This window comes from Chrysemys picta, chromosome 8, assembly GCF_011386835.1.
Source record: "Chrysemys picta bellii isolate R12L10 chromosome 8, ASM1138683v2, whole genome shotgun sequence".
Taxonomy (NCBI): Eukaryota; Metazoa; Chordata; order Testudines; family Emydidae; genus Chrysemys; species Chrysemys picta.
In genome coordinates, this window is record NC_088798.1 from 9,626,044 (window position 1) to 9,653,657 (window position 27,614).

At 44.7% G+C, this 27,614-nt stretch overlaps 1 protein-coding gene across 8 annotated transcripts in view; it reads right to left on the reverse strand.

Moving 5' to 3' along the window:
* FAF1 (Fas associated factor 1) overlaps window positions 1-27,614 on the reverse strand; it is a 327,508-nt gene that overhangs the window by 104,924 nt on the left and 194,970 nt on the right. For all 8 annotated transcript variants that reach the window (XM_042845001.2, XM_065553822.1, XM_008167963.4 and 5 more), the window contains one exon: window positions 4,486-4,581. In XM_042845001.2, the coding sequence (XP_042700935.1) occupies window positions 4,486-4,581 (96 nt within the window). The remainder of the gene's footprint in view (window positions 1-4,485; window positions 4,582-27,614) is intronic.

Here is a 27,614-nt window from a genome sequence, read left to right on the forward strand (position 1 = left end):
TGGTTTCTGCTGGGAACCAGCATCCCTGGATGGTGGTGTTGTCCAGATGGACTCCCCATCCCAGTAGGGAGGCATCTGTGGTGATCGTTAAAGCGGGAGATTTTTGTTGAAATGGGACCCCCAAGCAGGGAATCCTTCACTCTGCGGGGCATAGTGAGTTGTTTGTGGAGGGAATGCTTGTGTAGTATATAGCAGGTGCGGAGCCAGGCCTGTAGGTATCTCATATGCAGTTGGGCATGTTTGACTACATAAGTTGTAGCAGCCATATGCCCAAGGAGTTGTAGGCAGGTCCTGGAGGATGTTTGGGGGCTGTCTGTGATTGTTATCATCAGCCTGGTTAGGTTGAGGTATCGCTATTGGAGTAATCTCGCTTGTGCTGCGGGACAGTCAAGATAGGCCCCTATAAACTCTAGTTGTTGGACAGGGAACAGGGTGGGCTTTTGGACGTTTATTTGAAACCCTAGGCTCATGAAGAGGGTTACAGTGGTTTGTGTAGCTTGTACTGCTGTCTGCTGAGCTGGTGCTCTTATGAGGCAGTCGTCCAAGTATGGGAAGATCATTACCCCTAGCCTGAAGAGGTGAGCTGCGGCGACGGCTAGGACTTTGGAGAACACCCTTGGGGATGTCAACAAGTCGAAGGGTAGTACTGTGTATCGGTAATGTTGATGGCCTAGTGTGAAGCGCAGAAATTGTCTGTGTGCTGGACGAATGTGACATGAAAGTAGGTGTCCTGTAGGTCGATGGACGAGAGCCAATCTCCTTTCTCTAATGCCGGAATTATGGTTGCCAGCGTAACCATTTTGAAGCACTGAGTCCTTATAAACTTGTAGAGTTAGCATATGTCCAGAATGGTCTCCAGCCCCCGTTCTTTTTCTGCATGAGAAAATAATGGGAATAAAACCCTCTTCCCCTGTGTTGGAGTGGTACTATTTCCACGAGCTCCTAGTTGCAGGAATGGTTTATTTCCTGCTGCAACAGGATCTTGTGAGAGGGGTCCCTGAACAGGGACGGGGAAGGTGGGTGGGTAGGGGGAGTAGAAATAAATGGGATAGAGTAACCCTTCTGGGCGATTTCCGGGACCCATTTGTCTGTAGTGATGTTGTTCCAGACTCGGTAGTATGGTAGCAAGCGGTCTCCAAAGAGACGGGAGGTCATCTGATAATCCAGCATTGGAGAAAATAGAGGTCTCGAGCCCTTGACCATTACTTCAAAACAATTGACGGGATGTTGAAGGTTGAGACGTGGCAGGTTGATCCTGGTTCTGCCTGCGCCTCGCTTGTTTTTGCTTGCGGTGTTGATCGTATTGTCTCTGGGGTTGGGAGTATGGGGCGGGATGGAATCTTTGGGTATAAAATCTGCCCTGTTTTTTCTTGTTTGGGGAGACATAAATACCTAAGTTCTTCAAGGTGGTTCTCGAGTCCTTTAAGGTACGTAGGGATGCATCTGTGGGTTGCGCAAATAGTTTTTGTCCCTCAAAGGGCAGGTCCTCAACTGTGGCTTGTACTTCCCTAGGAGATCCAGAGAGGTGGAGCCATGATGCTTGACGCAGGACGACGGACGTGGCGAAGAAATGATTTGCTGTGTCAGCAGAATCAAGGGAGGCCTGCAGTGCTGTTTTGGCAATTAAGGAGCCCTCCACAATGTTAGCTTTGTATTGCTCCTTTGACTCCTCCGGTATTTGTTCAATAACAGATGTCATTTTATTAAACAAGTTGTAGGTGTATTTCGCCAACAGAGCAGAGTAGTTATGAGAAATTGTAGTGAGGCTGAGGAATAGGCTTTGCGTCCGAAGAGATCAAGCCTTTTCCAGTCTTTGTCATAAGGGGTGGTTTTTGACTGGTGTTGTTTTCCCCTTTCGGTTTACTGCCTCTACGGCCAGTGAATTTGGAGCCAGGTGAGTAAATAAGAATTCAGCCCCTTTCGCTGGTAAGTAATATTTTCTGTCCGAACATTTACAGGAGGGTGGGACAATGGCCGGTGTCTGTCATATAATCTTTGCAAGATCCATTATACCAGTGTTAATGGGCAGAGCTATCTTTGCTGATGGGGATGCCTGCAGGATGTCAGTAAGTTTGTGCTGGGTTTCTGGCAGCTCTGCTAAAGAGATGTTCAGGGATTCTGCAACTCTTTTGAATAAGTCCTGGAAGGACTTGAAATTATCACCTGTGGTGAGAGGCGATGGCATAATTGTTTCATCTGGGGACAAGGATAAAATATGGGTGGGTGGCAGTGTGTTGCCTTCAGGAGCCTCTTCCAGCTCCTCTCCCTCTTCCTCCTGGGCCTCCAATAGTGGTGGGCTTGCGGGTGAAGTGGACTGGGTGGCCCTTGATGCTGGTGTGTTGGGGGGGGTGTTAAAATTTTGGGCTCTGTAGATTGTTCATGGGTCCCAGTATGGCCAATTGGGTGGCATAACAATGGGTGGTGGTATCCATGGTTGTGCCTGCCAGCTTTGCCCTGGCATAGAAAGTTGTTGGTGAGAGGGTCCCATTTTCGGGGAGGAATGACGAGGGATATAAAGACCTGAATCATCCTCTTCATCCTCATCACTAGATAGTGGAGATGCAGATCCGCTAGGAGTGCCTATTCGGGTTGGTTCTGGTCTGACTGGGGGTACCGTCAGTGCCGAAGAGGGGTGTTCCCAGCGTGGAGAAGATTGCTAGGTCTGCCTGTCTGGTAAAAGGTTGTGGTACCAGGAAGCTCGGTGCCGTGGATAGCAGCGTAGTATGCTCAGACAGTGCCGAGGTCTTGTGAGGCTGTGTATATGCAGCAGGTGGTGTCATTACACTAGCTGGTGCCGAGGTGTTTTTTTGGGACTGTCGGGGCCAAGCTAGGGAGCTTAGCTTTAGCTTGTGCACCTGAGTGAGAGCTTGACAGTGTCGGTGCTGTGGTGCATCAGGACGTATCGTTACTGAATGGTCCTGGTGCCTCTTGGTCCGAGGTTCTCAGTGCCGTCGGTACTGGGGCAGATTTCTCACCAGGAGACCGCTTCTTCTTTGGGGGAATCTCTTTGTGGCGATGACTGTGACCGATGTTTGCTCGTCTTCTTAGATGCAGGTTCCTTAGACATGGTTTGTGTGGAGCCCTTGTCTGAGGCTGCTGCTGGAGAACATTGGCCAGGAGGAGTCCTGGACTCTGGGTCGGAGGCTGGCCTGAGAGATTTCTCCATCATTAATAATTTTAGTTTGAGGTCCGTCGCTTTCAGTGTCCTGGCAGATAATTTCTTATAATGTGGACACTTCTGTGGTATACGGGTTTCCCAAAACCAGTGTATGCACTGAGCGTGACCATCCAATACAGGAATAGATAGCCTGCAGGTCAGGAAACGTTTAAAGCTGGGGAACCAGGCATGCCTGAGGAGGTCCAGATCTATAGAAATGGTTGTAGTTAGATCACCATCAGCGGTAGAGAAGGAACTGAGGGATGCTTGGCTGCGCACGCTAAGTGGCAACTCGGAGCGGCGCGAAATGGCTACTGCGCATGCGTGGCCAACTGGGGCACTGCTACTACAAATCTCCGATTAAAAGCGCCAAGCCACCTAAAGCGGAGCTCCCACAGGGGCACTCCTCGAAGAAGAACCCACTATTTCCAATTACCTCAACTGTGCAAATCACATAGATTTAATACCTTAGATTCATAAAACATTTTAGGAAATCAGACTTCAGCTTTTTTCAATAAGATTGTATAGGTGTAACACAGGACAAGATTTAGCCTTAGCTTGCTTCGGCAGCACATATACTAAAATTGAACTTAGTTAACAATTCTGTTGCTGATGTTTAAACCAGACTAATCCAGTTCACTTTCCCATATCTATTTTGTCTCTCTAGCCAGCAGATTACCATAGTACTTAGGTACTGGCTAACTCAGCTGTAGCCTAGGAGGGAACCTAGGCTAATACAGTTTTAAGAGTGTTAGCCTGCATCTTGACAGTGGTTTATTACTACAGTAAACCAGCTCGACTGTGCTAATAAGATTGAAACACACCCTCGTTTTGCCCATCAAGCCAGGGCTTAAGGTGCTAGAGCACTTTACATAAAATGGTTGGAAAAAATTGTTTAAAATGGCAAGGTGCCTATTTTAAATTCAACTTGAGGCGAAAGGCAAGCAGGGAAAATTTCAGCCCAAATAGTCTCTCAAAGTTATAAGCAACTGAAAGCAGAAGCTTATTAGGGAATACATCAGGCAACTTTAACTACAGGCGTCACTAACAGTACTGGCTATAAGGATTCAAAAGTTATATACATTTTACTTTTTAGTTTTCTTTTGATTATTTTTAATAGTACTTCACTATGACTCCCTTGCTTTGGTTCTTCCCTCAGTTCCGTCAGCTACACTTTTTCTTTCTTTCTTTCTACTGAATATCTTGTACAAGCATTGTAGACTGATTCATTTTATAGCCAACACTAGAGGAGAAAATGACCAGTGCAGAACAGGCTTCTGGCCATTCCCTCCTAGAGTATATTTGTAAAGCTGACAGATTTGTCTTACCTCCTCTGACTGTTCTCTGGTTTGTGCAGGTGAAGATCTTCTTCCTACGGTAAGTCGATGGCAAGGATAAGTGAGCCCCGATGCAGCTAGAGTCATCTGCAACAAAGCAGCAATTATTTATTAATTTAATTGTCTCGTTTCAGAATATTTTTGCTTTTTGGGTTAAAAACTGCACTGCAGAAGTCTGAATGAATTATACCAAGATAAAGACTGAAAAATAAAAATAATTCATCACATGAAAATTATTTAGGAAAAAAAAGCAACTACCATTGTACAGTTACTGTTAATAGGCTTATATTGCAACATCCTCTCTTATGTGAAGAGCCTCAATAACTCATTCTCAGCTGGACATACAAGGCTGCAACCTCTCTCCGCCTTAGGTTTCTCTACAGCTATGCTAAGTCATCAATAGAAAACTTGCCAACAGAAGATGAAATGCGGTAGCAGAGGCTGCCTGAAAACAACTGGCCGCTGTTTCTTTCAACAGCCGCCACAGCAACACATAGATGAGCTATGAGAATTATGATGTTCTGAACCCTATAAACTCTGTACATATTTCACATAAGAAGAATAATACAGGAGATGTGATAATTGTTTGCACTGGCATTTCAGCTTTTTGCTAAGATACTAGGATCACGGTTGTTAGAGACCATGGCATACTGGCTTGAGTTTGTTTCCATGCTGAGAATTTTTCCATATTAAGAAGGATTAATAGATCAAATTATAAAACTAGTTACCGAGTGGAGCTCAGGTATGATAAAATGCATGTAATTCATGTTTCCTCCCTAATTAATAAGTAAACAGCAAACTAAAGACAAGTTAAGGTACTGAGGGATTAATTAAAAACATTATTTAAATCACTTCAAAATACAAAGTTTCATGTAAGAAGACATTAAAGAAATCCCATAATCCAAATGTTACAAATATATTTAAAAAAAAAATCAATTTGTTAACGTGGAATCTCTCTGTATAAAGTTTAATTAGCACTAATACTGAAGACATATGTTATGCCTCCCATTTAAACATCTACACCCAGGAACTCAGCTATGCTGATGAACTTGCAGTCAGTGTAGGAAGAATATCTATTAATCAATCCTAAGGGAAAATAAGAGGTATCTTTTAGCTATCATCATATGCCTACATTTAAAATGAATGAAACAGTAACAGTAAAGACATAGCAATTGCCTGAAAGACATGATGGTTAAATATCCACTAATATGAGGGAATAATATTAGAGGATCCAATTCTGTACCTTCCTCCGAGAACAGACTCATTAATTTCAGTGTGAATTAAAGTACTACTCAACGTAAGTACATAAACATATACAGTCTCTCATAGTACAAAGCACCATAGACTCACATCACAATGAACAGTAAACACAGCATGCAGGAGTCATTGGCCAGCAATCTTCCTCAACATTTTGCAAGTCCTCACACAGCCTTGAAAAGTGTGCCATATTGCATCCCATGCTGTCAGCCACATTGTTGAACCACGCTCACTGAGGGTGCCCCATGCCCTGGCCCCAATCCCTGCAAAACTTGCTTTGGTGATCTTCCTCTGCTAATCCAACCCACAGGTTCCACAAACTCAAGTTTTCTTTGTCCGACTAAACTGATATCAGGTATCACTCCAGTTATGCTTTAAATTTGGGCGATTACCTACCTCATCATTTGTCATGTGAGAAGTATAGTTACTGCGCAGCAATCACCATTTCAGTGTCAAGGCAGAAAGCCTCTTAATGTCCGGTTTCCATAGCATCCATGTCTTGCACACATATAGCAAGGTGCTGAAGACAAGAGACTGCAGTGATTTCATTTTTACACTTCATGCTAACACTCTTGCTTAGCCAACTGAATGTCAGCTGAAAGTCGCTAGAGCAGTGGTCCCAAGTCCAATTCTAGGTTGGCTCTCTAAGAGAAGTTTAGCATCCATTATAGTCATAGTACCCAGGTATTTAAATTATTCAATGCACTGCTAAGAAAATAGGAAATTTAGAGGCTTTCTTCCTCTTCAGATTTGGGTAAAGATATCACCTTTTCAATAGACTTAGATGTCACCATTGTCTTTGTTTTTTCATCTTTAGACCTAACGTCTTCCACTACTGCTCCTTCTGTCAATTTTTGCACCCCTTCTTGCAATAATCCAATCAGGTCAATATCATCAGCAAAACACAGATGACTAATTTTTAATCCACCAATGAATATGCCTGCCTGTAAATTTCCATCAGTGGCTCATCTTAACGTTTCTTGAAGAGAACAATGGAAGAGCATTGGTGATAGCATGCAGCCCTGTCTGACACCTATCCTTCAATCAAGTCAACTACTTTGTTCACACCCTATGAACACTGAAGCCATTGCACTTTCACAGAGAATTTGTATCAGCCTTGTTATATTTCCACCAAGTCTGACCAGCTGCAGGATTGCTCAAAGAGGTTATGCCATATCCTGTCAAACACTTTAGAAAAATCCACAGAGACAGGGATCACTTTCCCAGCATTCGCCAACACTTTCTCGCATAGCACAGGCCGACTAAATATTTGCTCCCCTGTAACTCTTTTGGCTCTAACCCTGGCTTGTTCTTCAGCCAGAAAATTTTCCATCTTGAGCACAATTCTCTTCAGGATGCTTGATTTTGATGGGAGTCAGGTGCCTAACCTGCTTAGGTGCTTCTGTAAATCCCATGAGGCAGCTATCAGCATCTTTAGGTGCCTAAATACATTTGAAAATCTGGCCCTTAGATTCTTAAAAACCTAAATTGCTTAAGTGCTTTTGAAAATGTTACTCCTATGTCTTCCACTGGTCCGGAGGGGTTATAAGCCCCAATACTCTACAACTCTCAGATTCTCCTCTAGCTAAAATGGCAGGGGTCCTGTGTTCTTTTCTGGGCTCTATCCCTAATGCTGCCTGGGTGCAGTTTAGCCGCTGATCATTGTCTCTCTTGTTTGGGGCCCTAAACTTGCTGCAATCTCATTTCTTGGAAAATCTGAAAAAAAGTTTTGTCGAGAGAGTTCATCACTGACTAATTTAGATAATTATCTTTTATAAAACACAGGAATGTTTTTATGCTCTGATCTAAAGTGCTTTATAAAAGGTTGCTTTAAAAAAATCCTCCAAAATTTAAGAAAAAACGGCTACTCACCTTCTCGTAACTGTTGTTTTTTGAGATGTGCTGTTCATGTCCATTCCAAGCAGGTGTGTGCGTGCCGAGTGCATGCCAGCCGGAAGATTTTCCCTTAGCACCGTCCGTAGGATCGGCCCGGGCGCCCCCTGGAGTGGCGCCTCAATGGTGCCCTATATAAGGGTTCGCCAACCCTCCACCACCTCAGTTCCTTCTTGCCGGCACTCCAACAGAGGGGCAGGAGGGTGGGTATTGGAATGGACATGAACAACACATCTCGAAGAACAACAGTTACGAGAAGGTGAGTAATCGTTTTTTCTTCTTCGAGTGACTGTTCATGTCCATTCCAAGCAGATGACTCACAAGCCTGAGTTTAGGCCATGGGGTCAGAATTCACTGCAGACTGAAGCACTGCGCGGCCAAAAGCTGTATCGTCTCTGGCCTGATGCGTGATGACATAGTGCGATGTGAATGTATGGATTGAAGACCACATGGCAGCTCTGCATATATCCTGTGTCGGTACCTGAGCCAGGAAAGCCACAGAAGAGGCCTGTGCCCTTGTGGAGTGGGCTGTGATGAGACAGGGAGCCCCTTCATCCTGTTGGCCACAGCTACGAAGAGTTGGACTGATTTCCTGAACGGTTTGGTTCTTTCGATATAGAACACCAGGGCCCTGCGAGCGTCCAGGGAATGCAGCCCAGGCTCCCTGCTGGAAGAGTGTGCAACTTGAGGCAGCTCCTTGCTGTAGTGGTCGGAAAATGCCGGAGACCGAGAATGATGTCGGACATATGACAAAACCTGGACTCTGGGAGGTACGCTCTGGCTTGAGTTGAGTCCAGGACTGCCCCTATGAACTCTATCCACTGGACAGGGGATAGGGTAGACTTGGCCTCGTTTAGCAGGAGGCCGAGCTCTAGGAAGGTTTGTCTGATAAGGACCACCTGAGCCTCCACCTGTACCTTGGAGTGGCCCTTGATGAGCCAATCATCCAGGTAGGGGAACACCTGAATTTGGTGCTTGTGCAGGGAAGCTGCTATGACTGCCACGCACTTTGTGAAGACTCTCGGGGCCGCTGACAGGCCAAATGGCAGGACTGCAAAATGTAGGTGGGTGTTGCCACCACGAATCTGAGGTAACATCTGTGTTGAGGTATTATCGCGATATGAAAATACGCATCCTTCAAGTCGAGGGCGGCGTACCAGGCTCCTGGATCCATGGAGGAAATGATCAAGGACAGTGAGACCATGCGGAACTTGAGTTTCTTCACAAACTTGTTCAGACGCCGCAAGTCCAGAATGGGTCCGAGGCCCCCTTTTGCCTTCGGTATTAGGAAATACTGGGAGTAGAACTCCCTGCCCCTGAGTTCCTGCGGAACTTCCTCCACGGTCCCTCCAGCAAGGAGGAACTGCACTTCCTGAATTGGAAGTTGCTTGTGAGAGGGGTCCTTGAAGAGGGACAGGGAGGGGGGAAAAAACGCTTGTCCGTTTTTTTCGGAAAACAGTGTGGGCCCTTCAAAGGGAAGGTCTTGGATGGTCTGCTGGACCTCATGGGGAAGGCCGGAGACCTGAAGACAGGAGCCCCGCCACATCACCAGACCGATGGTTAGTGTGCGGGAGGCTGCATCCATCGTGTCCAGGGCAGCTTGGAAGGATGCACGCGATATCAACTTCCCCTCCTCCACCAGAGTGGAGAATTCCATTCGCGAGTCCTGGGGAAGGAGTTCAGCGAACTTGGACAAGGCCGAGCATGTGTTGTGTCCATACTGGCTCATTATAGCCTGTTGGTTGGCTATGCGCAGTTGCAGGCCCCCCATTGAGTAGACCTTCCTAGCAAAGAGGTCTAGCTTCTTGGTCTCCCTGTTCTTTGGTGTAGACCCTTGAAACCCCTGACACTCCCTTTGGTTGACCGCATCCACAACCAGAGAGTCCGGGGGAGGGTGAGCATACAGGTGCTCATGGCCCTTGGAGGGTACAAAGTAGCGCCTCTCTGTTTTTTTGGCCCTAGGGGCCAGAGAAGCTGGGGTCTGCCAAAGGGTGCGGGACGTGTCAGCTATTGTCTTAATCAGCAGTAGGGCAACCCTAGATGGGCCCAACGGAGTCAGAATGTCCACTACTGGGTCCACATCCACCTCGACCTCCTCAGCCTGAATAGCCAGGCTCTGGGCAGCTCGTTTGAGCAGTTGTTGAAGCACCTGGTTGTCCCCCAGAGCCAGTGCCGCTGAAGTCCCCGCGACCGCTTCATCCGGCGAGGAAAAGGAGGAAATCACTTGCAGGGGACCTTCCTTGCTGCCCTCAGCTCCTGCAGGGTCCCATGGCACACGGTACTCAGGTTGCATGGCCAGTGCAGATGTAGGAGGCGGCACCGTGACTGGTACCGCGACCGGTACCAGGGTCGATGCCAAACGACGAGGTGTGCTGGGCAGTGCCTGCGGCATCGAAGGCATGGCTCCCATCGGTGCTGGATCCTGTTGAGAAGGTGGCACACCCCTCTTGGACGGCGGTGCCGCTGGTGGAGGCATTTGCGCCGGAGTCACTGAAGTTGAAGAGAACGACGCGGACCTGGATGGTGGACTGTGCACCTACCACTGGGTCTGATGGTTAGCCCAGGGGTCCAGAACAGCCACTGGGAGGGCGGCTGCCATTGCTGCTGCCACTGCGCCGGGTAAGATCGCTGACTTCTCTGTGAAGCCGATCTCCTGCTCCTTGATCTACTGGAGCAGTAGAATTCCACCTCCGACTTCGAGGTTTCCGAATAAGACAACCAAGGAGGGGCAGTACCCATTGTCACCGGCGAGCGGTGCCGCGAAGCCGGGGCGGTCGCTCTCTCTGCGCCGGTGCCGCCAGAGTGGCACGGGACAGGGACTGTGGTCTCATCATGGCCGGCTTGCCTCTCGATTGGATTGGGGGTCGGGCAGTCCCTGGCGGCTCTTCCCTCTGGTGCGGGGAGGCCGGGAGGCTTAACAAGTCTGAGGCTGCCTTGAACGCCTCTGGCGTTGATGAGGGGGCGCACATCCTTGATGGGAGGCGCACCGATCCGGACTCGACTGTACCCTCACAGGGGCAGGAGTCAACGGAAGCTTGGGAGGAGGCGCCTGTGGCGCGGCTTGTCCCATCACACTTCTGGATGCCACCGGCCTTTTAGGGTCCTGGTGGGGTGATCGGCCCCTCACCAGCCTCTTCTGTTTCGTGGGCACCGGAGATGGAGATCGGTGCCGCATGGAGGCCGATTTCCTATGTCCTGAGTCTCTTCGGTGCCGGGACTTCGAGTTCTTAGAGTTCTTAGACTGGGCCTCCTCTCTCGCTAACGGTGCCGGAGCGCTGCGCACCGAGGAGGAGGCGCTAGGCGCCAGGTTGGTAGGTTCGGGGTCCGAGAGTGGCCGTAAGGCCGCCTCCACCAGGAGTACTTTAAGTCTCTGCTCTCTGTCCTTGAGAGTCCTAGGACGGAATCCTTTGCAGATGTGGCACCGGTCTCTTTGGTGGCTCTCTCCGAGGCACCTCAAGCAGGAAGAGTGCCGGTCACTCTTCAGCATAAACTTCCCGCAGTCCGCATAGAGTTTAAACCCTGGGGACCCGGTCATGCCCCGGGGGGGACAAGGATGAAGTTGGGGGGAAACCCCCAACAGCCACTAACTTACAACTAACACTAACTCTAAGACTATGAGAAACAGAACTATATACACGAATAGAGACACTGTTAGGCTTGCTGCGAGAGCGAGCAAAGTTCCAGCTAGCCGTCACTGGCGGTAAGAAGGAACTGAGGGAGTGGAGGGTCGGCGGGCCCCTATATAGGCGCTATGGAGGTGCCACTTCAGGGGGCGCCCGGGACGACCCTACGGACGCTGCTAAGGGAAAATCTTCCGGCTGGAATGTTCATGGCGCGCACACACCTGCTTGGAATGGACATGAACAATCACTCAAAGAAGAAACACGACTAATTTTAAAAAAATGTTAAAAAAAATTCAGCACTTTGAAATAAATTTTGAATTTTTTTTTTTAAAAATACCTATGAAGAAGTTTAATTTTCACCCCATTAATATGTAGCCAAATAGTTATGTCCACTATATTTAACTACAAATGATTGGGCTTGATACAGGAATTACTGGGTGACATTTAATTACATGTCATGCAGGAATGTCAGATTACATTATTAGGATGATTCTTTCTGGTCTTAAAATCTATGAAATCATCCAAAGGTTTTCAATCATTTTCTGGGCAGTTTGAACAGATCTGAAATTATCATACTAGGTTTTGTATGGCAACAATTTCAACCTCTGTAGAATAGGACTGTGGCAAAAGCTTTGGTTCTCTACCAGCATTATTGATTCATATCAGGATGCTTCTAGATATGTAGCTTGCTACGATTCCTCTACAGAGGGATTACAGGATAGAAAAAATGGTTGTCATATCCTACAAAACACAATTACTATTTTGTTCTTTGTTTTCTTGGCCATGGGGTGATTTAAATTATATTTCACACACACACACACACACACACACACACACACACACACACACACACACACACACACACACCCTAATTATATTGTAAAATCTTTAAGGATGATGTACATTTGATCTATCTTTAACCAAAAGCCAAGAATAAATCATAAGGCTGAGATTTCATTTACTGTAGTGAGTACACTGGAAATGCCCTATTTATTTTTTTCCACCATGCAAGCTGCTTTTATCACTTATGCGCTAGAGCTCACAAAGCTTTAATTTGCTGCAGGTTGAAGCAAGCTGATTAAGTACGCTAGTTACCAAGTGAATGCTACCTGCCTGGACTAGCCTACTGTCACATTCTTGTAGCAGGGTTAAATAGCAGTTTAGTCACATTTAGAAAAACAACAACATATACAGTCAAAAAGGATGTGACTAATAATAGTCCGGAACAAATGAAATATTAAAACAGGCATACAGGTCAAGCTCAATTATCTATGAAACTCTTGTGTCAACAGCACAAGAATGGCATTCTCCATTGTAATACTGGCATTGCCATTTTACATCTCACCTTGCATTCAGTACATTTATGAGATTTAAAAACAAACAACTGACGGCCACAAATTCTGAAACTTTGCCTAAGCTACCAAACTTGAAACATTATACAAAAACAATGGTTAACTTGGATATGTGCTCTCACAAAAAGCAAGACCAAAAAATTAAGCCTTCCACAACACTAACCTCCCTCAAGAACTGAAGCACAAAATGGTTCTCTTTTAGAAGGTCCCTACAACACAAGTATTAAATACTCTGTTTTGTATTCTCTATGTAAAGAGCCAATCAAAGTCATAAGTTCAAGCACACAGTTCCTATACCTTTCTCCATACTTAGCCTACATGGCTGTTTGTCTATCCTGCTTCTTATTTGCAACCCCTCTATCCGAGTGCCTCTCAGAAAAAGAGCTAAAGCAAGAAAGAGTCCCACAGCAGAGTAGCTTTCACCCTCCCCTGCAGGGGGTTGTGGGAATGTTTTTTCTTTTCAAATGTGTGTGAGAGAATTTTTCTCCCCACTTCTACTTTTTCTGAGTAGCTCCCGCTGTGTAAAAGCTAGGCTGAAGAGGCAAGTTGCATTTCATACTGAAAGTCATCCATGAGCATTCTCACTTCCTCTGGGAGTTAAATAATCTTGATCCAGTTGCCAAGACAGCTCTTTCCTTTGCTCTCAAGAGCAGGACTCTTGCCTTAGACAGTTTAATCTTTGCTGTGGAAATTGTCAAAGGAAATCATCGTTTCCAATATTTTACATAACTTGGTCTAATGCTTTGGATGGCCTTAAAGATGAGAGCTACTACTTTGAATGAGGAGCCAATGTAGTGAGTGGAGCATTAGGGTGATGCGTCTCAGCAGCCAATGCTGCACAGAAGTCAAGCTATTATATTTTGGACAAGTTGGAGCTTTTTTAAGGGGAATGCACTCATGCCCACGTACAGTGAGGTGCAGTAGTTCAGCCTGGAAGTCACAAAGGCATAATCACTGTAGCCAAGTCATCTTCCCACATGAAAGGAAACAACTTTCTTGCCAGCCCCAGATTGAAGGTGGTATTTTCAGCTGTAGCTAGTTGAGTGCCCAAGAGGATTCTCAAATTATGAACCAAGATGACTATTGGAGAGCATCTTGAGAGTGGGAGATGCTATGGTGGTCACTAACTTTTCAAAATGTTGCCCTTTTCCCTACCAGCATTACCTCTCTCTTGCTCAGATACAGTTTCAGCCACTTGCCTTTCATGCACCTGCCAATCTCAGCCAGTCACTAAGAGAGCTGGAGATAATGCTATCAGCATTAGGAATGAGATCTAGAACTGGCTATTGTCCATGTATAGTTTTACATATTATGTATAAAAACGGTTCCCTTGAGGCACCAACCAAGATTGGGGCCCTGTTGTGCTAGGCATTGCACACGCAAATGGTGAGAGACTGCCCGTGCCTGAAGTTCTTACAGTCTAAACAGACAACAGGTGCAAAGCGAAACAGTCAGAGAAGTGAAGCGACTTGCCCAAACTCACACAGCAGATCAATGAACAGCACCCAGGTCTCCTGACTCCAAGTCCAGTGCCATATACATCACACCATACTGCTTCACTTGAGACCCAGAAGTGTTACAGTTTCCCCATGTGGCTTTATATAGATGTTGAACAGGATGGGTGATAGAACAGAGACTTGAAGGACTCCACAGGCAAGAGCTGTGGCAGGAGAAGACAAACTGACGGGACAACATCCTAACGTCTTGCATAACCTCAACCTGCCAGTTAATATGCAACAGTCAATGCTATGCTCAGGCACTAATAGAGCTCAGAGCTGATGTATTATTTTATTGTTAAAAGAAATAATTATACACACAAATGTTTGAAATTTAGAGACAAAAGTGAACCAAATGTTCACCCATACATTCAAAATTTAGGGCAGCAAATACATTTTCAAATGCTAGGTACAACACTACTTCTAACTGCCAGCCCCACAAACTTACCCTGGGATCTAAAAATCAAGCTGCACTTGTTCTGGTTTGTGCATAGTAAGAGATTCTCCAAGCCACTTGTCTGGAGTCACCCAGGAAAGAGGGGAAGGATGGTCCAGTGGTTAGGGAATTAGCCAAGGACTTGGGAGATTTACATTCAATTCCCTGCTCTGCTGCAGACTTCCTGGGTGACCTCGGGCAAGTCACTTGAGCTCTCTGGGCCTCAGTTCCTCATCTATACAATGGGGACAACAGCATTTCTCTGATAAATACATTAAAGAACGTGAGATGCTCAGATACAATGATGATGGGGGTCATGTAAATGTCCAGGGACAGAACCAAGATAATCTAATTCTTAGTGCTTTAACCAGAAGTCCATCTGTTCTTTCAGTAAGAAGATGCTATTTTTACATAGTCATTTTGCATGGCAGAACTGTGCTTCAAGGCCATGCAAGGAGAGAGTTTGTTCAAGGTGTATTCCCGAGTATGGAGGTGGGAGGGGACACAAGCTACCTACCATAACTGTAGTTCTTCAGAATATTCAAAATTGTGGGATATGTGCGAGCTCACAGTCTTCTAACGAGCAGAGTCTGTTGGGGCCACTCATACTTCCTGTTCATGTAGGTTTCCACAAATATAAATGGAAGAGTGGCCCCCACTGCCCTTCAATTCCTTACACTAATTCAGGGCTATTTGACCATGACTCTGAGGTGTGGGAGTGGGGTGGGGAAGAAGCATGGGTACTGTGCATGTGCAGAAGCAACACTCACTAAGAACTGCAGCTACTGATAACATCTTTCTCTTTATACATTGTGATGGCTTCTGTATATTCCCACTTGTGGGTGTTTAATAAGCACAAAGGTGAATTAAGGAGTTCTATTTGAACACAGACCACAGAACTGGTCTCCAAAAGCGAGCATCAGTTCTGCCAGCTGTGTCAAGAAAGCATTAGTTAAAACATGATTGCAGATTTCTTCTCCCAAGCTGGACCTCAGATTTGGAAGTCAATTTGAGGGAGAAAATACTGCTTACAAGAAAATACAGAGCTTCTAGCCTGCAAAATTCTCTGATGAAAACAGTGCAAAGGCATGCTATGGTAGCTGCCTTAGGCCTAGCAGAATGTACTCTGATATCCAGGTGGCCAGGTTCATAACAATCACAATTGCTCTGATCTATTTGGACAATCTTTGAGCTGTGCTAGACTGGGCCCTGATCTTACCCCATGTATTACAACTTTAGCATAGATTGGTCCTATCAGGACATAAGTCTTTCTAGACATCCAAAGAATGGAGCCTGATCTCCCTTGATCTGGATGAAACTCTGAGGGGGGAAAAATATATATATACCCACCCTCGTGAAATGATTCCAATGGAATCAAAGGTCACATTAGACAGCAATTTGGTGGACAAGGCAGGACCACCTTTTCCATATGGAATACAGCATAGGGAGGATTAACTACTAGACCAGTATCCTCTTACTAACTCTCAGGGCTGATGTCATAGGTGTGAGCAATGCCCTTTCCACAGAGAGATAGTCCAGAGAAAAGTCTGACAAATAGCTGGCCAGAGGCCCCATAAGCTTTATGAGAACAAGATTCCAATCATCTGTCAAAGGAAGTTCATATTTCTAGGGCAACTCAAATGAACATGTCCCACCACAGTTATAGAAGCAAAACTAATGCATGGCAATGGAGAATTCAATCTCCTTTGCCATGGCAACCACAGCAAAACAATCCATAAAAATATAGGGCTGGAAGGGACCTTGAGAGGTGTTCTAGTCCAACCCACTGCACTGTGGCAGGACCAAGTAAACCTAGACCGTCCATGATAGGTGTTAGTCCAACTTGTTTTTTAATTATGGGGATTTCACAACCCCCCTCCCCTTGGTAATCTATTCCAATATTTAATTATCCATATGGTGAAAAAGTTATTCCTAATATCTAACTTAAATCTAACCTTGCTGCAGAATAAGCCAATTGCTTCCTGTCCTACTTTCAGTGGATATGGAGACCAACTGATCACCTCCTCTTCATAACAGCCCTTAACATATTCGAACACTTACCAGATCGCCTCTCAGGCTTCTTCTTTTCTCAAGACTAAACATGTGCAGGTTTTTTGTTTTTGTTTTTTAAACTTTTCATGAAGCAATCTTTTCTATAAACCTGGATAGTGCAGGTTATATTGCTGCATCTGAGATCTATGGTCTCCCCCGGTATAAATCGGGGGGGGCGGGAGGGGAGGGCTGGCATGGCCCCTTCCTCTGGAATGTATTCCTCCTCTGCAGTCTGAAACAGACTGAAAGTAAGTGTTGATCCACATCTCTTTTATGAGGGCTCCTGAAGAAGTAAATATTGTTGATGACAACGTTTAGGGAAAAATGGAAATTTACTTTATTTTGTGCTATTTGGTTACTCAGTAGCATATGTTATGGGGCTACTGTTTCTTTCACTTTAGCATATTTTAAAGTATTTGTTAGAGACACCTATCCTTCTTGTTCCTTTTAATAAATTTAAGTAATTAAATAACCCTTGCAATGGAAGGTGGAAAGCTAAAGTGGCAGTCAAATACATTCTGATCAAATTCAAACAAACACAGTTTTGACTGCTGTAACAGAAAGTCCAAGTACAAGATAATTCAAGTTGAAAGTGACATAATATCATCTAGGACCCGAGTTGCTCAAATGGAGAATCTGTTCCAATTCATTAGATTAAGTTCGGTCAAAATCTCCTATGTCATTTTTGGACTTCAGCAGAAAGGCCTTGGTCAAGTGACCCCAGCAAAACAGAAGTCAAGAAGTGAACCTTAGAAACTCTGCATCTGGGTGGAGACTCAAGTACAAACCCTGAACCAAGAGATCAGGTAGATTGGTAAGCATGATTTGAGTCTCCAACATCAGAACCAGGATGTCAGAGATCAGAAGTGCCAACCCCTGTTACTACTGTCAATAAAATCCTGGATCTGTCTTGTCCAACTTTCCAAAAGACCTTCTGAATCACAGGGAACACAGAGGGACTCTTGACCCCAGGCAAGGAGAATGATTCTGTCAGTGATGCTAAATCTCAATTGCCCTTGGAGCAGACACAGAAGCAATGAACATTAATTCATGGTGGCAAAGAGACCTAGTGGAAGTTTACCCCAGTTGACTTTTAAAATAAATAAAGGGTAAAAAGAAATTTGACTTACTGTTCTACAGCAGTCAGACAATATAGAAAATAATCCAATTAACTGATTATCAATTGAATAATTATCTTTACTTGTGTGGAATCTGTTCCAGCAGGAAATTGAACAGGGAAATTTTTGCAGCAGGGCTCCCCACTTAGCTAAAGGAGAAACTGGTTTCTCTGTGTGTACTAATCCTAGCTGAAATAGATACGCAACAGGTAGGTAACACAAAATATACACATTACTATATTCAATTTCCTTTGTGTGACTAATTCCCAGCCTAACTCAAGCCCAGACTGTGGCTAGCCTCTGCATGACCATGCAAGAGAAGGCAAACGTTCAATGAGCTGCCCTGCAGTTCCAGCAGCTTTAAAAGGAGGTGGAGTGAGGCTACAACCCCATCATCCCCACCGCAATGGACAGCAAAGTGGGACAGGTATGTCAGAAGGGGCACAAAAGAACCTCTCCAAGAGTGGTGTAGCTGTTGTGTTGGTGTGTGCTGCCTGGCACAGTTCATTCTGCATAATCCAGCTGCAGTGCAGTCCCCCTAGTGTTCTTCAGTGTGCAAAGGGCGCAATCTAGCTTTTAAAATCCAAGGAGCTCAAACCCATTCAGATCACCAAATCCTTGATCTTTCAAACAGCCAGCCACTGTCTCTAGCTTCAGTTTCCTGTAAACCCACCATAACTGGACAAGCAAAGTGAAGCCCTTCACTCAACTCAATGGCATTTCTCTGTCAGTCTGTAACGCAATAACTTTTGAAAACTAAGTTCAATCAATTTCAAAATTTCAGGAAACATTCTAGGCATTGATGGGCATCATCTAATTGATTTTGCTGACAATCAGAAAACCTAAAAGCCTGATTTTCACCAGTGTGAGCAGTGTCCTCACTGTTGCTGAATTCGGTTAAGCCAAAACAAAACATTGGAAAAGCTAGTAAACATAAAACTTAAATTGGTAGAAAAACTCTTAGTTTTTAAAATGGTTTAATCTAAAAATGTTGAATATTAACAGAATTTTAAGAAATTCTTAAGTATCTTTTGTATCTTGAAGGGAACAAGGGGGCAGAAAGAGGGACAGGTGTGAGAGAAACCTGTCTCCTCGGGGCAGCGAGTGGACACTAAGGCCTGGTCCACACTAACCCCCCACTTCGAACTAAGATACGCAACTTCAGCTACGTGAATAACGTAGCTGAAGTCGAAGTACCTTAGTTCGAACTTACCGCGGGTCCAGATGCGGCAGGCAGACTCCCCTGTCGATGACGTGTACTCCTCTCGCCGAGCAGGAGTACCGGCGTTGACGGTGAGCACTTCCGGGATCGATCTGGGATCGATTTATCGCGTCTAGACAAGACGCGATAAATCGATCCCAGAAGATCGACTGCTTACTGCTGGACCCGGAGGTAAGTATAGACCTACCCTTTGGATGGACAGAGATGTGGGTGAAAAGGAGGGATGAATGGACTGACAGTCACACTGCAAAGTCAAAATAAAATCAAAACTACTCACTGGTATCACACTGCCACTACCACCAACCATCTCACCCCAAGAGGGAGGAGGTGCAAGAGTGGCAGAGATACATGCATTGTGTCCTCTCTCCTCCTGGAAGGACAGAATGAGTGATTCATAGCCAGTCGTATTAACACACTTGCTCTCTCACACTCAAGTAACAGCCTAGGTTGCACCAAACCACCACTCCGATGCTCCTTCCACATTTCAAACTCTGTGCAAGCCTTTTTTTTAAAACCAGCAATCAAAAATGAAATAAAAATAAAAAATGACAGGTTACACACCACAATTAGTAGTTCTGCAATTTTACATTTGAGTTCCTACAGAACTCTTGGGTGAATACCATCTGGTCCTGGTGACTTATTACTGTTTAATTTATCAATTTGTTACAATGATACCTCAATCGGGGACAGTTCCTCAGATATGTCACCTAAAAAGAATGGCTCAGGTGTGAGAATTTCCCTCACATCCTCAGCTATGAAGATCGATGCAAAGATTTCATTTAGTTTCTCCACAATTAGGTGTAAAGTGTGGCCTAAGTAAGTAATGAAGCGTGTGACACTATTGCTTATTTGCCCCAATATCAGTGTGTGAGTTTGTTATACGAATAGTCTGAATATTTTACGAACCACTGCATAGAAGAGTTATTTAAGATTACCTCAGCAAAGTCAATAAGGGTAAAATTTCACACAAAGCCCAAGTAATCACATCCAAGCCCCAAATCCCACTCAACAGCTATTATTACAGTATATGGGTTAAAATAGCAGCAGCTGCATCTCTGGATCCTTACATAGGAGTTTAGAACCACTGGATACAGCACCAATGCTAAAATAACAGATTGTCAGTAGGAACCGGACTGCAATTCGACATTGACTGTGGTAACAACGGCAATGGTAGCTCAAAAGAAAACTTCAAGTCAGGTGATTTGCTCACTGAATTCAGAACTCTGTTTATTAAAGGTTGCCATAACAAATTGCGGTACATGCATGGGGATTATACCATATGTAGTTCATGCTAGGAGACTTTCTTCAAAACTAATGATGTGATTCAACATGCTGCTGCCAAGGAACTGAAATCTACTTCAAAGAAACTCCCTGAAATGGGACCTTCACTTGGTTGAAAACATGTTACATTTAGTGACAAATTCATTTGCCCATAGTGAACATTTTTGCCAAACTGTTTTTGCTTCTTTATATAGGTTTCATATCACAACATGTAATTAATAACTACTCAGAAATCAAAGTGCTTATATCCAAATACCCAACAGCCAGAGGGAATAGTCATGAAGATGGTTTGCACTTGCCTAATGATTATCCCTATGAAAAGAAGATCAGATCATGGATGGCTTTTTTCCTGAATACGTTAATCTCATTAAATAACATAAAAATATAAAACAGAGGTAGAGGGAGCTTTTTTAGACACCTCAGTGTGTTTATTTAACTTAAAATCTAATAATCCTATATACGTTGTATCAACGCATTATGGTTGTGGAAATATCAGTGACATTTCAGATGTGGGAAATTATTATTGTATGAAGCTAACAGGACCCCTCCTCTGAAGACTATCATATGCAACAGAAAAACCATTCACTTTGAGATGGGAACTTCCAGTCCTAACTATTCCACTGGACCATGTGTCTGTGCTATACTACCAGTTCAGTTTAACTGTAAGCTTTTTGGGGCCGGGTTCAAATTTTTCCTATGGTCCAAGTCTGCCGAGAGCATAAGAAACATAAAACTTGTTAGTCAGTTCCCTGGATTTTTGAGACTGAGGGGTAAGTAGTATGACATCTGGGAAGAAGCATTTCCATGGCTTCCAGGCTCAGCACATGCTCTGTCTCCATGGTCAGGGACTTTGAAATTGTAGTGCAGGAGGGAATTCTCTTGCTCCTTGGTCTGGACAGACTGTAGTTTAAGATGTCTGGGAGGCATATTCAATAAGAAGAAGGGATCATCAGTGATGCATACATTTCAGTAGAAAAGACAAATTCAAACATGCTTTTCTTCCTTACTCCAATAAGGTGTCCTCGTGCAAGAAATCCCTTTTCCACCACCTCTCTATGTGAATTAGGATCCTGCTTTGCAAACTCCAGCAGTCAAAAAGTTACCACACTAATTCTGCAAGATGGGCAGTTGGAAAAAAAACATTAATCTATAAATTTAGTCAGTGTAATCTGGAAGTTAGTGACTCGGTAAACATGGAATCTTACCATGGCTTAAAAAAAAACATTTGAACAGACACTTCTCAGCAGGGCCAGATCAGGGCACAGGCACTACAGGCTTGTGCCTGGGGACTCAGCTCCTAAAGGCATGGGATGAAGTCAGAATTTCAGCTTTCAAATTACATTGCTAGCCCTTAAAGTTAAGAAGAAAAGGCCCGAAAAAGTGCAACCGATGTAATGAAATCTGTAGCCACCAAGAGCAGAGGGAGGAAGTTGTCAAGCCCCACACCTACTACCAGTGCAGACTAAGCTCCTGCAGCACTGGGGGAGGGCGGGGAGGTTGCCACTACAGTAGCTCTGTGGGGGGCACCCTGCTGCTGCTGGGGAGTAGTGGCTACTATCACCAGTCAAAGGAAGATGGAGATCTTCCTGGCTCTCCCAGGTGAGCAGGGAAGGGCAAGGGCAGCCAGGAAGTGGGTGGGATGTCCCCCTGCCAGTACACTCTGGGTCACCAGGAAAGGAAGCCACACAACTATTGAAGCATCTCCCAGTAGCTAAGGGGAAAGGGAGGCCCAGCTTCTGCAACTCTGAGGTAGTTGAGGTTGCTACTTCTGGCTCCCAGGCTGGCTAACAGATTTAGCACACCACACTGCTCTACCCTGACCATGCTGTTCCGGTGAGATTTCAAAACAGCTAGTTTTGCCCAAACCAGCAAAAAGTTAGCCAGCCAGGAAACCAGCCAGCACTGTACCTCTGAGAACAAATGGGGGCTTGGAGAAAATCAGTCCCAAGCCACTGAAAAGCTGCTGCAAACCACCAAAAAGAGGAATCAAATGGAGGTAATGTAGGAAAAAATGAAACACCTTGTCTGAAGCTGAACAGAAGGGGCACTGCGCAGACACCTCAGGGGTAGTGGTGCATAAAACAACTAGTTGCTATGATAGTATGCAGGCCCCTCCACTTAAGTCACTGGAGTGCTTAGGAAGAGGTTCTTTGTACAGCATCCTCGAAGCTGGGGACAGAGTCATCTTCCAGGGAGATGGGAGAGGATGACATAATGCCACATCTTGACACACATTCCACAAGGCTACTTCTTGGTCATGGTTGCAAAAGGACCATTCATCTACCCCTCCAGGACAACAATCCGCCTGGTTGCATAAGGATCTCACCCATAGAAGGGCAGACAGCTAGTGAGGGGAACACAGGATTCCCCCCGGAAGAACGATTTCTGCAAAAAACTTTCCGCAAGTACTGAGCAGCTCACTGAGGGAGCACTGCCTGGAATTCAGCGAGGACCTTATTCAAAAGATGCACAGACCGGATTCTGGTCTGAACAGCAAAATTTGTCATTGACTTCCAGCTTGACCAACTAGGGACAATCAGGTGGGAGAGCTTGGTCAACCCAGCTTGAATAAAGGCAGAAAACAGGCTCCTGGAGGATAGAACTTTAGCAGGAAAAAGTGGGTTAAAAAACAGCAGCTCTTCCAAAAGCCATAAACTGGAAAATGCCTGGTCCGGCCACGCACTTTGCAGATGTCACCAGCTGTTAAAAAGACCATTACAGAATGGGGGCTAGAATAGGTGAGAGGCAAAGCCCAACCTCCCAGCACGACAGAGGAGAGGGAAAAGCAAGGGACTTCCAGGCCAGTGGGAAGTCAGAGTACAGTAATCACTGAACAGCCTGGAGGCGAAAGCTGACTAAATCAATGAGCCCCTGGACCCTTTTACCTAATGCCAGGAACAGCAAAGCAGGGCACAACTACTGGTAACTTTTCAAAAAAAAAAAAAAAGCGGGGGGGGGGGGGGGGATTAATATGCCCCATAATCTGGTCTAAAGGGCCCACGGGACAGTCCAGACTCACTCCCCGCTGCCATAACATTGAAGCCACGAGGTTGCTAGCAATGAAAACCTGCCTCTGAAAAGAAAATCCAGGGAGGAGCCAGTGCCGTTTCTACAGGCAGCCTTGCACCTTCTCAGCCTCCTCCCAGTTCCTGAACATATCTGAAAAACACCCCCAGCACCTTTTTCCCCAGAAGTGCCCCATTTCAATTGTTGAGGCAACAAAGTGTGTCTGCTACATTGCCAAGAGCCCAGTAAGACTGAATTGCCCTTTTAGAAATAGTACCGCATAAATCTGTCTCATCGGTCTGTTCTGCACCCACATCTCTAGAACCTGTCTCAGCAACCTCTGCAGGCAGATGCTTCTCAATCTTCAGGACTCACTTCTGTCCAGGCACAAGTGCTGGGGTGGGGGGCTGCTCCCTAGACAACGGCAGACCACATACGGCGAGGGGGGAGATAGAATTTAAAAATGCAGATGCAAGCTCTCTTTCCTGTTGATCACTGGATGTTCCAGACTGTTACCTACTATCCTGGGATCCCACATTCTTACCAGGAGCTCAGAGCCAGCAGTGCTTTGGCAGGAACCCCTCAAAGGACCAGGATCAGCACACAGGAAATATTTAATATTTTCAGAGGTAGAAAACACTGTATAATTCACACCATCTAAGTGGTACTTTAAAACCAGGTTCAAGGGCTGTTCAGGGTTATTTAGAACCATATAAACCTGACGTCAGAATGACAGAAAATGCCTCACATTTGGATTCTTGAAACCTAACAGAACCATCCTAACAGCAGAAACCACCTTCTCATAATGGGAGAGATCAGACACTAGCGTCTCATTGTGAAGGAAGTGGGTGACATTGGAAAAAAACTACTTCGTAGCAGGAGTAAACAAGGGAAAAACCTGAACAAAAGACTCCTTGACCCAGAGTCCCTCCTAGATTAAAACATTCACAGACTGTGCCTGGGCCAGGAAAATCACTATAGATTTGCACATTCAAGAGGCAGATTTTATATTAGCACAGCTAGTAACTTTACCTACACTCAGCAACACATTCTCCACAGTGCAGGAGATGGCAGGCACATACTGAACCCCATTTTTGCAGGTCAAATCGCTAAATCCATCTAAAGTGGACCCCATGAAGAAAACCCCCCGTAACCACTCAAGGAAAAGTGGGAAACCAGCAACATCCCTAAAACAAATAAACTGCGAGTAACAAAACCAAACCAAGCCCAGACTAACAAAAACCCAGCTAGAGCACACAGAATATAACAAACACAGCCTCACCCTTAGAAGTTCCCTCTGTCCCTACAGAGAAAGACAGAGAGTGTTGTGGAGCAGGCAGTAATGACTGTGGGGTAGGGAACAATTGGAGGGGCAGATGGGATGAGGGAAGGGACGGAGAACGACGGGAAGCAATGGCAGTGGAAGAGGCTGTGCTTGTAGGTTTGAGATTTGAGCATGGGCAGCTATTCGTTCCACAAAACAGTTCAAGGAAAGATTAGTTATCATGCCCACTTATTCGGGGAGATTTTCCTACATATGGGGATCCTTGCCAACACCACCCAGCATAGGCCTCTGGGGAGGAAGGGAATAAGGCTGCTGCCACCCCTTTATAGCTTTATTGGGGTGGTTGAGGAGGTACCACAGAATCATCTGCTGGAGTAGAGGTAGTGGGTACACTGCTCAGAGGGTGGAGGCCAAGACCTCCCTTCTCTTGGACGGGACCCAGTTCAACTGAAGATGGGGACCAGTGGTCCAGGAAGACCCCAACTGGCACAAAGAGGGCTGGTGGCAGGTTTCCAACCAGTCCAACAAATTTCATGTGGGTAGCCATGACACTGCCACACTCCAAGCAGAGGCAGGGTGGTGGCGTGAGGGGGCCTCCATGTGAAGTTGTGCCCTCTGTATAGCCCAGCTTTTCCGTCTAGAGTTGCACATTTGGGGTCCAATCCTACAGCTGATAATGCATGGGCAGACTGCTGCGATTGCAAAGAGACTCACTGAATTCCATGGAAGCCAACGAGTATTCAGCTTGTTTGAAAATCTAGCCACCTACCTGGGTGCCTAAATATGGATTTAAGATTTTAACTTCGTTTTAGTTAATAATCTGACAGAGCCAAACTAATGTTTAATTAATACATGGCCTCAGAACCCCCCAGAGCACATATGACTCCGTGTTTAAAAGAAATATTTTAAACTTTGAAAGATTAAAAGGACTTCTATGAATTAGTTTTATTTTGTTTGCTTTGCTCTTTTTAAATAGATAAAGGCCTATTAACAAGGAATTGAGACAAATTTAATTTTAAATAATTCAACCTTATTAAAGACACATCTATGAATTAAATGTGTGCTCATGTTTACAATGAACGATTGCATTCCAAACAAAGTTACATTACAATAAAGTTAATTAAATGCATGATTTGTAATTTGCAAGTACAAGGGCCTTTTTTCTATTTTGAGATTAGAGATGAGACTCAGAGATTTGCTAAGCAGAAGTGAACAGCTCTGTTCATAGTCTGATGTCATTCAGTAAAATATTAGTAATGCTGTATGATACCTCTATCCTGTTAAAAGTGAATTAACCAATTCAAGTCTCTTCCTTGCCAAATACATTCTTCCCACCTCTCCACCCCCCAAAAAGAATGTAATTGTATGTAAACTATTTGATCCTTTGACATCAAACAGTATTAACTGAAAAACTACCCAGTGTGTTTTGGGTATTCTTTTAAAAGAGCAGAAGTGCTTTAAAAAACCAATAGTCCTTGAAATGATCTTCCTCTGGGAAATTAGTTCATTTGTGTTATACATATTCAAGACAAAAAATATCCTGACAGGTATTCAACAGTTCATTTTAAACACTAACTGGATGAAAAAATCTCTAGGGTGGAGTGTGTTCAGGTTATAAAGCACCAATGCTTATTTTATCTCCTCACAAAGTGTTGCTGAGATAATTACTGCTGACAGCTTTATTCAAGGTTCATTTCACTTTTTCTACTATTTTTCTCTAGTTAGAAGTTCAGCAGGGCCCATGGGAAGATCCACCCCTCACACCTGTTAGGTTTCTTCATGTTACTAGGGCCAGTTTGGACATGTCACTTCAAATTAGCATTGTACCAGGGCGCTAACTGTGACAATTACTTATCGCAGGTTTAACTTCTAATTCGACCACAAGAACAGTGTCAGAGTACGTAATTTAAACCTGTTAATACAGGTTGTATGAAATTCATTCTGAGAATTCTAGAGGTTCCCATAGTAAATCTTTGAACTATACTGAAGATTAGAATGATGGATGAATGTTATATGGGGGAAATGGGCCTTACAAAAATGAAAAAAGGAGCTCTGAACTGGAAACAAATATCCTGCAAATTATAAACTCAAAGCAGTGATTGTCCTTCTTTAAGTCAGTGCTTAGGGATTGCTTTGCCCAGTTTTCTGAAATTCTTCCTTTCAGGTTCCAAAGGCTCATACATCAAGGTACAAATCTAATTCCTTCCTTCACGGGTGTAGTGGCAGCAGAAAGCGCGGGGGTAAGGGGGCATGAAGAAGGCAGCACCATGGTGCAGTGTGGAACTCAGGTCTTTGGGGTCCCTTGTGCAGCAGCAGCACACCAGGGGCAAGGCATGAGTAGACTAGAGAAGGATCCATTTATTCCCTGCAGTAGGGAGATTACATGAGGGACCGTGGAGGCCACTTCAGCTACTGGACTGGAGCAGACTTCATGGCACAGTATCAACAGGTGCTGCACAAACTTAGGGGAGGATTCCTCCCTTTCTACAAATCAGCAGACTGCCCAGCTCAGCTACTCTGGGTGGGCACTGGGGTCTGCATTACCCTACATTACTATTAGTCATCATTTGTATTACAGCAGAGCCTAGAGGCAACCAGTCAGAATCAGGACACCATTGTCCTAGGCGCTGTTCAAATGGAGTTAAAGATAACCATTGGTTTTGGTTTGCACCATTCAATTAAACTGACTTAGACAAGTTAGACAGTCCAGGAACAAATATTAAAGTAACAAAACAAAACAAAAAAGTTAAAGGAAATAATTGGACAATAATATTTACTTCAATAGCAGAGTCTACTAAGAAACTGTGTATTCAAGAGATAGAAATAGAGATAAATGCCCTTTATCACTAGTACAACCTACAACTTTTTGCTTAAATATAAGAATCATCTTAAAAGGTGAAAAAATTCTGCCACCCTTAAAAAAATAAAACAAAAAACAAAACAAAAATCCACTAGGCATTTGCATCTGTTTGAAGTATAGGGTAACACGACTAAATAAATGCTGAAAGACCTGGAACATGGTTAAGTATGGACTGCCATGAGGCTAATTGTGGATCTTGAGTTAATTACTTTCCACTGATATGTTTTTTTCAATGGTCT